This window comes from Monopterus albus, unplaced genomic scaffold, assembly GCF_001952655.1.
Source record: "Monopterus albus unplaced genomic scaffold, M_albus_1.0 scaffold20.1, whole genome shotgun sequence".
NCBI lineage: Eukaryota > Metazoa > Chordata > Actinopteri > Synbranchiformes > Synbranchidae > Monopterus > Monopterus albus.
Genome location: NW_018127900.1, coordinates 2,769,519 through 2,785,061, shown reverse-complemented (window position 1 = coordinate 2,785,061; position 15,543 = coordinate 2,769,519). Strand labels below are relative to the sequence as shown.

The 15,543-nt window shown below is 40.3% G+C and overlaps 1 protein-coding gene across 3 annotated transcripts in view; it reads right to left on the bottom strand.

The window, feature by feature from the left end:
- Window positions 1-15,543, bottom strand: part of kcnip3b (Kv channel interacting protein 3b, calsenilin) — a 42,180-nt gene that overhangs the window by 25,434 nt on the left and 1,203 nt on the right. For all 3 annotated transcript variants that reach the window (XM_020593790.1, XM_020593789.1, XM_020593791.1), the window contains exon 2: window positions 6,488-6,662. In XM_020593790.1, the coding sequence (XP_020449446.1) occupies window positions 6,488-6,662 (175 nt within the window). The remainder of the gene's footprint in view (window positions 1-6,487; window positions 6,663-15,543) is intronic.

Genomic DNA, 15,543 nt, shown 5'->3' with positions numbered 1-15,543 from the left:
AGGCAGGTGCAGCTGGGCAAACCAGACAGAAAATGACACACTGATTACCTTCATTTCAATCAAATAATGTCATTTTAGTTAAATTATTGACAACAACTTTTATATTTAAATGTTTTGACATTTTTCAATCAAAACCAGAAAAGTTTCATAGGTTCCAGTTTCTTGAATATGATTATTTTCTGGTTTTCTTCTTCATCTGTGATAGTAAAGACAATATTTTTGTGGTTTGGACTGTGGGTTGGAAGCATCACTCTGGACTCTGCAGGTGCTTGTAAAGGGCATTTCTCACTCTTTGTTGACATATTAAAAACCATAAAATTAATCAACTGTAAGTGAGCGTTGATGATGAAAATCAGTAGGTTCATATTCTTCTTCACCAGCAGCCATGTACTGTAGTATCCTCTCTGTGCACTAGAGGAAGCTGGACACAAAGCAACACAGAGCAGCTCTCATTCATTTACTAACACATTCGGAGAGGAAAGAGAAGGAATGTAATGTAAGAGAATGGATCAAATTTTTCTCAGTATTGCAAGAGTATAGTATACAAGCTTGCTCAGCTGCAAATCAATAGGCGCACGCTCTGTGGTTTGTCACATCATCAGTGTCTGTGTTTCACAAGGAAATGATTGATTAAGAGCAACCAATGCATGAAATAAAACAAACCACAAAGAAATATCAGATTACAGCATTCAGGCCTGCTTGTTACTTTCTGCACAGTCCTATCATTGCTCATTCATGCACGTGAAAATCTGTGGTGAGTGAACAGAGCTCATTACACATTATATGCTGATGTCTAAGCTCTAACCTAATAATAAATAATAATACACGTGAAAACTGTTCATCACTTTGCCCCGAGCACTGACATGAACCGTCCTCTACAAACTGAGCAAACACTAGTCATTTAAAATATCTGTGTGGTCCCTCCACTAGACCTTCTCCAGCTGCAGAAAGACAAAACTGGTCCTCAGGGGAAAGATGGCAGCTCTTTTAGGATTTTCCCACTCCTGCTCTCTCTCTTACCCTTTCAATTGTTAATAAGCTCTAATTACAATGAACGCAGACTCATTTCCAGAGTCAGATAATCTCTGTTTCATAAAACCATCCCAACCAGGCAGGTTCAAAACCAGCCTTAACTGGCTAATTAAAACAGGGCTTTAATCAAAGCTCGCTCTTCTGCTTTCCCTCTTTTCATGTCTTTATTTATTCCTCTCATTTCTCTTTATGCAGTACTCAAACATCTCTCTTTTCCTCTCCTCTCCCTTTTCCTCACAGAAGGCAGAATTACTGTAGGTTTAACTAATGAATCAGTGGAGACCTGAACCCAACCTGAGCAGGACTCCATTAGGGGCATTCAAACTGAGAACCTATAAAAGGAGTGTGCAGAGAGGCTAAACAAACAGAAGGCAGTTTATCCTCTGCACAGAACATTCATCATTAAGTCCTGTCTCCTGCTGCCACACTAAAGAGGATGTGTAAACACCCTGGGGTGTCTTCACCTGTCTGCACAAAATTAAAAAAAATCTCAGACAAAGAAAACAGCAGGAGGTCTCAGACAGACTGTAATAAAAAAGAGTGTGAATAGAGGAATGAATGTGGATAATGAAGAAACAGTGGGGATGAAGAGTGAGGGATACTGAGCGCTGATTCAGACAGTGATGACCTGATGAAGCCATGTGTTCGTTGGGCGAAAGGGCACAGGAGGAGGACAGAGGATTGACTTACAGCTAATCAATGATGAACAGAGGGACATTCAGTCTAACTCAAGAAGGGCAAAGTGGTAAAAAGATGAACAGAACAGTAGTAAAAACACAAAAATCTTGATTTGGAAAACATGCCACTGACTGATGCCACTATAAAAGTCGACTTGATGGTCAGAAGTGTCCTTTAAATAATGAATGAACAAAAAGAAAAAACCCATTCCTGAATATGAAGCCAAAAAGCCAATGCACACTACTTCATTAAGGTTCAAACAGAAGTTCAAAAGTCTTTATAACAGCAGCTACAAGATGAACACAATTGCAGGAGGCACCTCCACAGTCATAGCAACCAATACTAGCCACTGAATGGTGTGACGACACTTGAATTGGCTGTTTAGAGACAGTAGCTCCGTCAATACAACAGTGGAAGAAGAACACAGAACATTACAAATAAAATTCATCAACTCAGAAGTACAAGCAAACAGACCTCAGCAAACTGTACTTAGTTTCCAAAATAAAAGTACTTCACCAGTTAGACTGATAAATTATCTTTTATATTATTAGATTATTCATGTTAATGCATCCTTGCATGAGTAAGTTACTGCTGTAGCTGATCCAGCAGGTAGGTAGGTTAGTTCCCAGCTTAGGGGTCAGACCCCTCCAAAGCATCACAAGACAAATGTGAGGGGCGGTGAGACATTTAATGGGGAAAGAAAAAAAAATCAAAGGTTTGACACATATAAGAAGTGTATTCTCAAAGCTTTGGTTTTCTGTGAAATACTGGACCACTTGACCTCTTTGGGCCCTGACCAATACTGAACCATTAGAAAGGTTCATAGACACCTGAGGTGCGACAAGGAGCCAAAACTAGACACTACTGTTTTGTAAAGAGTTTCATGCTGTATTTAACAAACATCTCATATGTTTTTGAATATGTGGTCCTATTTAAAAAATAAGTAATAAATGCAGCTGTAAGAAAATAAAGTACAATATTTGCCTCTAACATGTAGTGGAGCAGAGTTTTTAAGTAGCCTAAAATGGAAATATTCAAGTTCCTCAAGTACAGTGCTTGAGAAAATGTACTTAGTTACTTTGCACTACTGATTCAATATTTAGTAATGAAAATAATGAAAATATAGGCCAGTACCAGTACATGACCACGCACTTCCATGATTTTGTCGGCAGAGAAAACAAAATTCCATCTGTAACAACTACTAAACTTTTTGCTTTAAGGAGGACAAACAACCAGCGAAAGAGGAAAAGAGAAAATACCTTGAACTGGCGTTCCAGTGAGGAAACCAAAGAAGCAGCGCAGCAGCTTGGTGAGCTTCTTTTCACACTCTGCCTGGCATGTGTTCATCATCTAACATTTGACCATTTAGACCAGCAGCACCAAAGAGTGTTAAAAAAGGACAATATGGGGTCTCGCAAGACAAAACTGGTCAAAAGAAGAAAAGAGGAGAGCCACAAAGAATGAAAAAGTACACATTGAGAAAACTTTCAGGAAATTCTTCAGTTAAACTTTTCTTTTCTTGCTGTCTAGATGATGTTTCCTTGATCTATGAGCGACTGTTTCTCTTCAGGTAACGTTAATGATCTTTTTTAAACCGCCGTCCTAGTTTGCTCACAGGTACTGTTCACTCTTCCCCATCTTCTTCTCCTCTACCCTTGTTGCCTCAGAGGAGGTGAACTGCATCGCATGATGTTGGGTCCGTCCTGAAGCTCTGCTCTCTGTTCTTTCATATGACCGACCCTGACAAACAAAGACACAACACCAACGGCTCTTAACACTCCTCCTATTTCTGCCTTCATTAGGCCACAGTGATGCATTTTCACCGGTACACGCTTGCCCTCTGAAGTTCATCTCACGTTCTCCGACAGACAAAAGTCATACAGACACAAGCTGGCGTATGAATATTTGAATGTTCAATGAAGAAACCAAACCTCACTAATACTTCCCTCCCTCACTTCTCATCTCTCTTCCATAACTAATCCAACTCATATTATATAAAGTCTTTGTCGCTCTTTATACAACACCTGCTGTTAGTATGACTTTTCTGCTCTGTATTGTTCTTGAGTTATCATGTTCACAAGAATGTGTCTACAGATTCACAGTCACTATCATGAGAACGTAACACTCCATGGTGGTGATGCTTAAACAGCAGCCTTGATCAAAATATATACCTGAGTATTTTTGTTATGAGAAAAAATGAACAAATACCATTACAAACGGGGGTGAAGCTGATCTTTAATATATTACATCACCATATACATCCTCATCCTCCTAAGACATTTACGAGTATAAGTACCAGGAAAAGGCTTGAAATTCTCTGAATACATAAGGTTCTTCAGATTATTGTGGTTTTTTTTTTGGACTGTTAATTTATATTTTTAATAATTATAATTTTACTAAATGCAGCTATATTTTTTCATGTAACTAACCAATCATTCGATTATAAAAAAATCTTTAGTTGCACAGGAGGTCAGAAAAACATCCCTGACCTGCAGACACAGCTTCCTTACTCTCAGTTTCTCCTTGTGTTATCATCCTCACTACATCAGCCCATTTTATTCTCCAATCAGCCTCAGCTCTAGTACTTCATGTTCAACAGTCTATCAAACCGGGCTGTTATCCTGCTCGCTGTCTCAACCTCCCTGTATCCAAACTATACCACAGCAACCTCTTCAACACCAACCCCACCCCACCTCCCTCTGTTACATCTCTGTGCTGCTATTTTTAACCGTTGGCCATTACCGAGTTGAGGGCTTGCCCGCTGACACCGCGGCATCTCTCTCCCCACTCAGCACTGCCGAAACCACACAGATCCCATCACAGACCTGTTTTTTTCTCTCTCTGACTGTTGTGCATTATTTTTTACTCAATATTCTCGTGTTCCACCAGCACAGAGAACACTTTCACTGATTTTAGGCAGAAAATAGACCTACCGTAAAGGATTATCTAAACCTGTTAAAGTTCTTTAAAGCACAGCAAGTGATTCCTGCATCAAAAAATAATCCCGGACCAACAGTGGCTGGGCCTGTTGTGAAAACATGTTTTCCAGCATCTCCACTACATTAAGCCCAAATAAATTTTGTAGCAACAGTAATGGCAGATATGTTTTAGACCAAACCCTTCAGACTTTCAAAAATATAAATAGTACTCTGTTGTTGCCACTTGGGGATGACAGAGTGCAAAATTGTCTGCTAAAACTGTGAGGAAAAAGGATGACAGGTCTTAGTGATGTGCTGCTGCTGGAGCCAAAGGAGGAAAAGCAGGATTCTACATAATAAAGTGTGTGTGCATGTGTGCTAAACAGGACTGAGTGATAAACCATAAGGACAGGTCGTACAGCTGAGTCTAACTCTCATATTTCAGTGACTCACTACAGCACTATTAGATAGTACAGTGGCAAAAATAAAAGTAAGCAAACCTTTTGGAGTCACCTAGATTTATATATATGTTTATCTTAAAATATGGTCAGAGCTTCATCTAGGTTACAATGATAAACATAATATATTTTAAGTAATAATACACAAATCATTGTATTGTTCTTGTCCATATTGAATATATCAAACATTTGCTGAAGCAGTTCTGTGATGGTCCAAAATTCCTCCTGATATAATGCAAAATTATCTTCAAGAGTTCAGAGGGAAATATAGTATAGTACAGGAAGAGAAAATGTACTGAAGGAAAAGAGGAGGCAAGAAGTACAGGGAAGGAGATAAGGAGGTAAAGAAGGGAAAAGGAAAGGAAAGGAAAAAGTCACTGGGAATGAAGGGAGTCATCAAATTAATTAAACAATAGTACAACTGTAAAACTTCCATACACAACAAATCCACATTTCTTCCTTTTATCTTGAAGCAGGTGTCCGTGGAAAGACTTTGTGTCATGAGTCATATGTGAAAACACATCAGTAAAAATGTTTCCATGGATAACACTAGCTACTCTCTCCCTGCCAGCCAAAGTGTGCACTCACAGCTAGACCACTGGGTGGAGCACTGACACTAAGTCCATGAACCAGAACTGTAACCCAGTCAAACTGGATCCAAAGGCAGGGGGAAACATTCAGGAAACCCTGATTAGTCTTTGATTTCACTATACAATACATACTGTGATTTACGATGTAAACTCACTGTATTGATCATGTATCAATAAAATACTGGCTCTAAATGATACTTACATATAGTTACAGTGGTAGAAGACAAGACTACAGAGAAAAAGGAGTAAAAATCAGCAGGCATTTTCACCCAGCTGTCCCAGTACTGTACCCGGTAGGTATCTGGGTTTAACAAAAATTGTAAAATGTCCCATTTTTGCTCCATTGTTCCTCATAGCTGTGCTTTCTTCCACTGTACCTACATTTAACAACCAGTATGAGCCAATAAGTATTTTAGTATCAGATGGTTCATGCAACAAAATTACACTGTAAATTGCAGCTTTTATTATGAAGTGTCCTCTTTTTCTGCCAACTGTGTGCATGTGTAGGTGTTTGTGAACGAGGAAAATGGTCAGAGGCAGTTAAAAAGAGGCACAGAGAAGGGAATATGGTGTATCAGAATATTTCAGCTATGTATAAAGCATGTAAATGGTGAACTGAGGGCGTGGAGACATTTGATAAATGACTGTATACAGCTAAATGTTCTCTAGGTACTTGACCCTTAGGTCAGCTGCTTGGCACAGTGAGTGATTCGTGCCCACAGGGACCTCAAGAAGCCAGGAGATGGTCAGCCAGTCACTCTAGTTGTTCATCACATTGTTCGTCTCACCAACACATCTCATTCACTCTCACCTTTGTCCTGTGGCTGTGTGCTTGCAATGATCCATTTAACTAGGCAGCACTTCATCAGAGCTTTCCGAGAGAATCGCGGCTTCTGCCACTTCCCAGAATCCTTCATTCTGCCCGGCACAGGCTCGACACCATTGGCATCGCCCAGCAGATTGCCATCCACCACCTTGCCATCCATCTGGAGGGAGGACAGGATGGGGAGTGGGGACAGAGAAGGGAGGGAGAGAAAGAGTTCAGGTGAGGAAATGAAACAAACCGTGCCTGGAGAATAGGACCAGCCTCTTATCTGGGTGTGTTTCAGAACCACTTTAAAAAGGTTTAGTTCAGCAGATTTATTGGTCGTTTATGAGGTTTTTATTATCTGAGGCTTTGGGGGAAGTTTGTGCCCAAATCTACTGTGTGATATTTCTAAATGGACACTTTAGTGCAATAATCAGCCATAATCTGATGTTATATGGCCAAGCAGGACATGGTTGCCATACCTAATGTTACCTCATTAGTCTACAGCACACACTTCATGAGAGCTTTGAGACACTCCCAGGTCCTCATATAATCTACTGTCTTCACACTTTTCCCTTCCAAGCCATGACTGACTGTTGAATGAATAGACAAAAAACTGCATTCTCTTTACTATAATAAAAGTAGTTGATTTTGGTAATACTCTATCATTGCATTGCATCTTCTATGAAATTGACAGATCCAGTGAACTGCTTTTAAAAATGGTTTAAAACTCAATGCAACAGAACCAGAAATATCATCTTTTCACTTCCTTGTCAAAACATGGTGCCTACATTACCCACAATACAACTTGACCACTGACAGTTCAGCTGGAAATTTGCTTCTAGTGTTGTAATGTCCAGTATTTTATTATTGACTTGCTTTTTCTAATAATATAATGCAGCATAGGCTCCCGGATCCCTGTGTTTGAATGTGTACCCACACTTGTTTTATAAGCCAATGACGCCATCATGTATTTATTTCACTCACCATATGGTCTAATATTTTAATAAGGATGCAATATGGCTGCACATATAACTGCTCACAACAATCTACTGGCAATGAGAGAGAACAGAAAAAATAGGAGTGAGCCATCTGTAGATGCAGAGTGAGAAGGTGGTTTGATTTCATCTACAAATGTTCAAGTCTGTGATTGTTAGTAGGGGTTTTTCTGGTTAAAAAGTGCAGCCTAAAGCCTACATCAGCTTTCTAACACATCAGGGTGGAGGTTACCTTAATATTTCTGAGTTAAGCACATCACATCTTGAACAGCCACTGTCAGCTTTAATTTCAGATTAATTAAAAGGCTGCTTCTGTTCATTATTATAATCAACTCTAAATCATCACCGTGACTTTTACTATGCCAGAACTCTATTGTGTTTTTTATTTCTTTCCTTGATATCTTGGCATCCTTTCTGTTTCTTTTAGAGCAAAGACTGATTTGATTTGATGTGATCTGATTTTGTGAGATCATCTTTTCCTAAAATCTCAAGGAGCTCTATTAAACTGCCCCTGCTAGGCACATGCATCCATGCACAGAAATCTCACACACACATACTGTACATATGTAAAGTGGAACTACTGTGGCTAGAAGATGACAGAGGTGAATGCAGAACAAACAGACACTCAGTTTACTCTGTGGGGAGTCAAGGAAAGCACAGGCTGACAGAGGAGATGGGAGGGGGAGCACACAGAGAGAGGATTTTAAATGACTATTAGATCCCATGGGACCCTGACCATGCAAATCCTTTACTTTAAGATAGTCAAAGAGAATAAGAAAGGAAAAATAGAGAGAGGAAAAGACAAAAGGAGGAGGAGAGGAGAACAACTTCTGCTTGTGCTCCTGGAAGAACCAAAGTCAAGTAGAATAAGGAGTCACCTATCTGAGAAGTAAAGCAAAGGACAGCCAGAGGACAGAGGGGTGGAGGCAGAGGAGATAAAGATATGAAGGCACTTTGCTGGGGAATATATTTCAGTGCTTCTTCCACATGAACAAACAGATAAAAGAGCAGAAAGGAGAGAGGCTTAGGCAGAGAAGAGGGAGGACTGAGGACAGAAAAGCACACAGAGGAGTGAACATTGCCTCACTCATACGATCACACAGCTTCCAACATACACTGAAATGTAAAGCAATGATAGAAACTAATGAACTCTGTAGTGACTCGAGAAGTAAATTAGGAGAAAAAATGGTTTTCAATCTGGCTCATACTGGAAACATAAGGTTGCAAGACAAACAAATGTAGACAGATGCCATGTAAACACGAGAAGATTCAAGACCACATTATTTGTTCATTCATGAACCAGTGGACACACATGCACTCTCACAATCATAACAGACACAAGTATACAACTTCTGGTCCTTCTCAACACTTCAGTCAGTTTTATCCCAGGGCAGCACAACATGCACTGCACAACATCCTCTGGACCACACACGTCCCGTAAAGAAAAACCTATCCCCATAGCACTCAGAGCGATCACAGAGCAGAGATGCTGTGCTCTGCCATAAATGATTAAAGATCACTGTTTGTGTTGTTGGTTGTAAACTCTGGATTCATTACATAAGGTCTTCTTACCGTTAGTCCACTGCACCCAACAGAAGCAGAACCTGGAGCAATGTAGACCAACCAAACTATAGTAAAATAAGAAAATAAAGTGAATCAACCTCTTGTTATCAATCTACAGAATTATGAACTTCAATGTTATTTAACACTGAACTGAGTGGCAGATTATCCGAACATTGTGAGCGACCAGAAACTGAAAGAGGCATTAGACAAATTCAGAGAGAATGACCATAATTTGGCCATTGAGATTGGTGGACACAGACAAGCATGGCAACTAAGAGAAAACTGACATCTGTCAGTACCAAGAGAGACAGAGCAGCTCTTCCTGCTACAGTACAGCAGCAAAATATGTCAGGTCCTGAGGGGAAACCAACAGAATAACACAAGAAACTGCACCAAGCTCCTTCCAAACCAGCCTTTTGTTTTTATTAGTCTTTTCCTGTCTTCCCTACTGTTCCAAAGTATTCTTAAACCTTATCTCATCATATTCAGAAAGTATTCAAACCCCTTCAACTTCTGCTAGTGATGTGTGATACCGCGTATTTCCTTTCTGATCTGATGCTAGGTAAGATCCAGGCTGGTATCGGTGAAACCAATACTGATACTTTGTGCAACAAAACGAGGGAAAAGTCATGGGTCCAGACAACAGTGACAGGAGATAGGCTATAAAAAGTCATGGGTCCAGACAACAGTGACTGAGGGAGGAGAGGAGATAGGCTATAAGGTGCATCTATGAGGGCTTGCTGCTTTTATGAACAAGTAGTGCCACCCTGCTCCCATGAAGGGGTGTTTCTGTTGGAAGTGGGACTAAGTCCATACTACATACTGTATATACACAGCTACAGGGACCAAACACATGCCATCTTGGTTGTTGTTCACTGCCACCTATTTGTGTTTATGATGCAAATGTTTTACTAGATGTTCTAAGGACATGTTTAATGGGACTAACACAGGTCTTGTATATTGTATTGAACTGACGGAGAAGTCTTGTAATGTCCTGCTAGCGGAGGGGAGTTTCTATGAGTATGTTTTATGTGATTATCATTCTACCAACACTCTGCTCTGCTCGGCTGCCTCTTCAAGGTCAAAATGTCACTTGTCACTTGTGGGAAAATACTCAAATCACACAACATGTAAGAGACAAAACTGAAAAACTGTATAGGACTAGGACTAAACAGTGTAGTACTCTGAACCAGTTACTGCCTTTCTTGGTCATGACCGATTTTCATGATATACAGTATCTATCCATTTTCAAGACTTAATAACAACTTCCTTACTATCTAATCACTTGTTTTTCATTCTGCCTGCACTGAATAGTAATTGAAGGCCTTGATTTATTTACAGCTTGTGTGTGATTAGTTGGGTTTCTGCTACTGACCCAAATGTGTCCATGGCACCAAGTATCACAGAGTGTTGAGAACAGAGGCTTGGAATCAAATGTCAGATTCTTCTGTACATATTGGTTGATTACTTTAATCTACTGCCTTATAGGGTCCTTTGTTTTAAGAGTCACTAAAACAACTCTGTTTAATGTGCCATCACTGTAAACAGCATATGTGCTGTGTAAGCATGAAAACTTGACAGATGTAGTGAGAGTAGCTTAGCAGCTAGACTTCAGTTCCTACAAAGCCAACTGAACAGTCTTCTGTCCCTGTTCATCCCAAAAACCAAACCACAAGCTTTCATTCTTTATATGCTCCCTTTCAATATCTGTTTATTGTTCAGCACTCCTTTATAAAACTGTGTGGATGTCCAAATTGTCCATGGGGTTATATTTGAAAAAAACAAATTTATTTTCATTTGGAATGAAAGTGATATATGCAATGGAGAACATGAACTATAATAATCATTTCATTATCCATTCATATTAATATTCTCTTCACCATGGATGTCAATTCAGATCTGACCTCTTTCGCTCCATCTCCTCATCTTTTCATTCCCTCCAATTTATTTCACAGTCAATCACTACATCTCTCCTCCACCTACACACCCCTCACCCTCCTCTCACTATAATGTCTCCTGTCGCCAGGCTGCTCTCCAGGTGAAGCCGAAACACCAGCTGAGATTTAAACATAAGGAAGGTGGACTCAGCCACTCCGAGAGTGAGAAAGACTCTGTGTGTGTGTAAGTCCATGTATGCAGGCATATGAAGAGAAATGAGACAATTAGGCAGGAAAACAGCATGGTGACAAAGACTGACAGCACAAAGAGGGACATACAGCACATACTTGATAAAACCCTCGCACATAAATCCTACCACATGGGATTTCCTGCAGAAGAACCCAGCTGTGTGTGAGAGGAAAACGGTCTCAAATCTCTGCTGTGCAGGTGTGACGCTGCGTGAGAACGACACAGAATTCACTGGGAGTACGCTCATTTTGTCGACATTGTGTATTGACATAAATAACATGGAAGAGACTTGTTCATGTCTCACATTAAAGCTGGATGTCACTTTACAACAATACATAACTATGGAACATAACATTTATGAAAATAAATGTGGTAGCTGATGTAAAACATACATCTTTACAGATAACAAAAACAAGTCAATTTGCTTGACAACAAAAGAATAGCGCCGCAAATGCTGGATGGCAGTTAGAGACCAGGGCTGAAGAACATTTGGAAATGAGCTCTCTTCTGTTTTTAGTCTGTTGTATGAAACAGTCAACAGAAAGCTTGCTGACAGCTGTTATGAAATATCTACATTACTACATACGCTCTTTGCCTGGTGCAGCTCTTTACATGAAGGCTGCTGCATCCTGAAGGAAACACATGAGCAGGTGGTTGAGAGCTGTTACTATTTATGTCCTGACTGCTTGAGCCTCTCGGTGTGGCTGTCACTGTGAATCGGTGTGTCTGTGGGAGGACGGCACATCCATATGGACTGCATGCTGTGTGTCTGTGTGTGACAGCGAGCGCCAAGAAGAGCATTATATTGATGAGTGAGCCTTCATATGGAGAAAGAATTAATGCTCAGGGGAGGCTGCGAGCAATGTTTCAATTATCAGCTCCTCCTCTCTCTCTCTCAGACACACAGACACATATACACACACATCCTTGAGTCTGTCACTTACAGGGTCTGTACACAGACTTACATTCATTTCCAGGAGACCTACGCTAATCCCTACCTTAACCAGAACCGCTACTTGCCTAACCCTAACCCTTCCCTTAACCTTAACCAAAGTCGACACCCCATTATTTTTGTAAAAATTAATGAATTAGTCATGGGGCCCAGCCTCTGGTCCCCACCGGCAACTTGTGGTCCTTGCAAACGAGTGTGCTCCCAGTGTACTGTCCCCACAAGCATATATAAACAAGGCCATACAAACACACATTTTTGTCACCTAACAAGTCCCTACAGACTTTCTGGGAGATGTACCCTAACCTTTACCAAAGTTGACACTCATCGAATTCAGCAAACATTGAATTTCTGACAAAGAGAATCGATACAGAATCGTATCATGACCAGTGGTGATTCACACCCCTAGCGTGCTTCCAGTTTTCCATCTCACAAGTATAAAAAGGCCACACACACACACACGAGCCCATGCCAAACACATCAGATCCTCTCACTGTGGCCTGTCATTTCTCTTCGTATATAACATTAGAATTAACTTTTATACGCATCACAACATTTATTGATATCTCACTCCACTGCAATTTTAACCCTAAGGGTTGATAACACTGTGCCTCACTTGGCTACAATCATGTTGGCTGTCTGTTTCTTATGCACACTAATTTACATTATATGCTGAAGACAAAGACATTCTGCATCTGGACCAAGTTAGCACATCAAAGGAAACCCACGTGATAACTGTGCCACATTTTAAAGCCCATATCCTGAGAAAATTAAACAAAGGCAAGATAAAATTAAGATTTCAGCAAAATGGCAGTTTGAGCCAGTAGTAATGGTCTTCTGATGTTTTTCTGCAAACTCTACTTTGTGTTCGCTGTTGAGGTTGGATCTGAACAAGTGTGTGGTGCTCATCCCTGTTTCCACTTAAAAGGATACAGTTACTAGGCCAGTTAAATTATTTAATGAGTCTGCCAATCACTCCACCTAGTGAGCAGGTGGGTCCCTAAGATACTGCATCAGGGGCAGCACAGTGTACTGTGTGTGTGTTGCCGTCAGCCTGTCTGGTGTCACTGTTCTGTGCAGGACGACTGTGTGACTGCTCCGATTGACGTGCTGTTCTGTGGTAAACATCAGACTGAGTCTCTTAAATGAAGAAGAGTCTTAAAAGAAAAGCCCACTCGAAAATATTTCTGTGTACTTTAACATCATAGTGAAATGGGAGTTAAAGTGTTTTACAGTTTTAATAATGTGACATATTTCCTAGTGCATATTTAAGAAGGATTTAAAAAAAACCCTTTAGAATAAGAGATATGAAAATGTGGCCTGGTTTGTGATCCCAAAACCCAATATTTAAATTACAGATGTGTTCAACAATAAATCAAAAACATAATACATAATTTCTAATTGAATTATAATAAAATATGTATTTGTCAACTATTTTCTTGACCATCTATTAAAGGAACAGTGAACTAGAATTACTATCTATGATTGTATGCCCCTGCCAACCAGTTAAATAGGACAGATGTGAGGTCACTGCCCTTGACCTTTGACCTCAAAAATCTAATCAGTTCATCCTTAAATTCAAGTGGACATTTGTGCCAAATTTAAAGAAATTCCCCGAACAAAAGGCGCTCACATGAATGGGCCAGACAGACAGATGGACAGACAACCCAAAAACACAATGCCTCTGGCCACGGCTATCGCCACCACGAAGGAATAAAAATGCCTGTTATGATTTCTCACCACTATAACAAGGGGAAGGATTCAAACTGTAAAATCTTCAACTTGCTGTCACTGGAAACAGAAATGAGGCAGATCTTCACATTTGAGAGACTGGGAAAAGCGAATGTTTGGCACTGTTGGCTGAGAAATGACAATTTTTGGATTATAACATTATCAAGATTTCTGCACAACAGTATCAGTTGTTTCAGCCCTGATGGGAGAACAGGAAGTGAAATTATGTTGTTATAGAGCATCAAAGTCTGGTGGGGGCCAGGTTGGAGTGGGTTACAATATGGGCTGCATCTTTCTGTCCAAACCCGACCCAAGCCTGAGAGTGTGGTGACTGAACCTGACCTGAACCCTACCAGCATACTGTATGTGTCCAAACCCCAACCTGAGCACAACACAGCCGAGTTTGTGCTGTGTTTCTCTATGGCCCTTGAAATAGGTCTAGCACTTTAAATTAGACTAAAGAAGAAGAATGGATTCATTTACAAGTGCAATTACCAAACATGATTTTTAAAATTGCGTCCAAACCCGACCTGAACCCTTGGGTACCAACAGGTCCCGCTGGCACAGTTCGGGTAGCCACCCTCTAGAGTGCATCCATGGGTCGACAAATCATTGGACTACTACTGAAGATGTACAGTAAATCTTTAGAACAGGTTATGAATATATACAAAACTTTAATTTAAAGAAAGGCTAAATAATTTCCTAAAACAACTGACCATGGTAGCTTAATGTTATTAAGGCGTAAACAGAAAGAGGCTAAGGTATATGACAATGGCACCAACAATAACAACAGTGCTTCATTATAATGAAGGAACATGTCCCACTGCAATAGCCTGGCTCTATTATGAGGTTTTAACACTTTTTGGATGACAATGAAGCACAAAACAATACACTACATATACCTTGGGATGTTAGGACTCTTTCTAACAGCCACTCTGATCTCACTGAAAATGACTCACAATGTCTGAACAGTCAACAACCCCTATTGATCATAGTCATTCTTCAAATAAATAATTAAATAAACAAACTGACGTGAGTCACAGACAGAAATATCAGGCACCCAGTTGTCTCACAGCATGATTTATTTCAAAAACCTGCATGTCAATACACAGACAGGGAGGAGAAGAATCTAAATGTGCTGCAGCGGTCAGCCTGTGGCAGGTAAAATCCAGAACAAATAAAAATAAACTAGACACCTAATTTCTAGCCTTTAAAATTTGAGACTCTGCTGCGTTTCTCAGTCTTTTGTGATATAAGGTTGAATATTTTTGCATTTCAAATGCAAAACCAACAGGAAATGTGACTGACTAAACACAATAATACATGCGGGCAGAGCAGGTAGCAAGAGCAGGAAAACTAGAACAAAGACAGGTGCTGGGTCTAATATAAGAGGCAAAACATGGGGCTGGGACACTGGGGCCATGACAACCAAAGAGGTGGCTGTTGCTCAGGAGGCAGGGCAGGTCGCCGCCTAACCAGAAGGTTCGATCCATGGCTTCTCTAGCCCAGTTAGGCAAAACCCTGATCAGTGTTTGAGTGTAGTATGAATGTGCAACACTTAGGTACAGTTGAAAAGCTATACAAGTCAATGTTCAACAAGCACATGTACTGTAACACACCCAAGATGTGAAAAAGTAGAAAGAAAAGTGCACATGCATGTAAAGTAAATGCATCCATGCACACACTTAAGC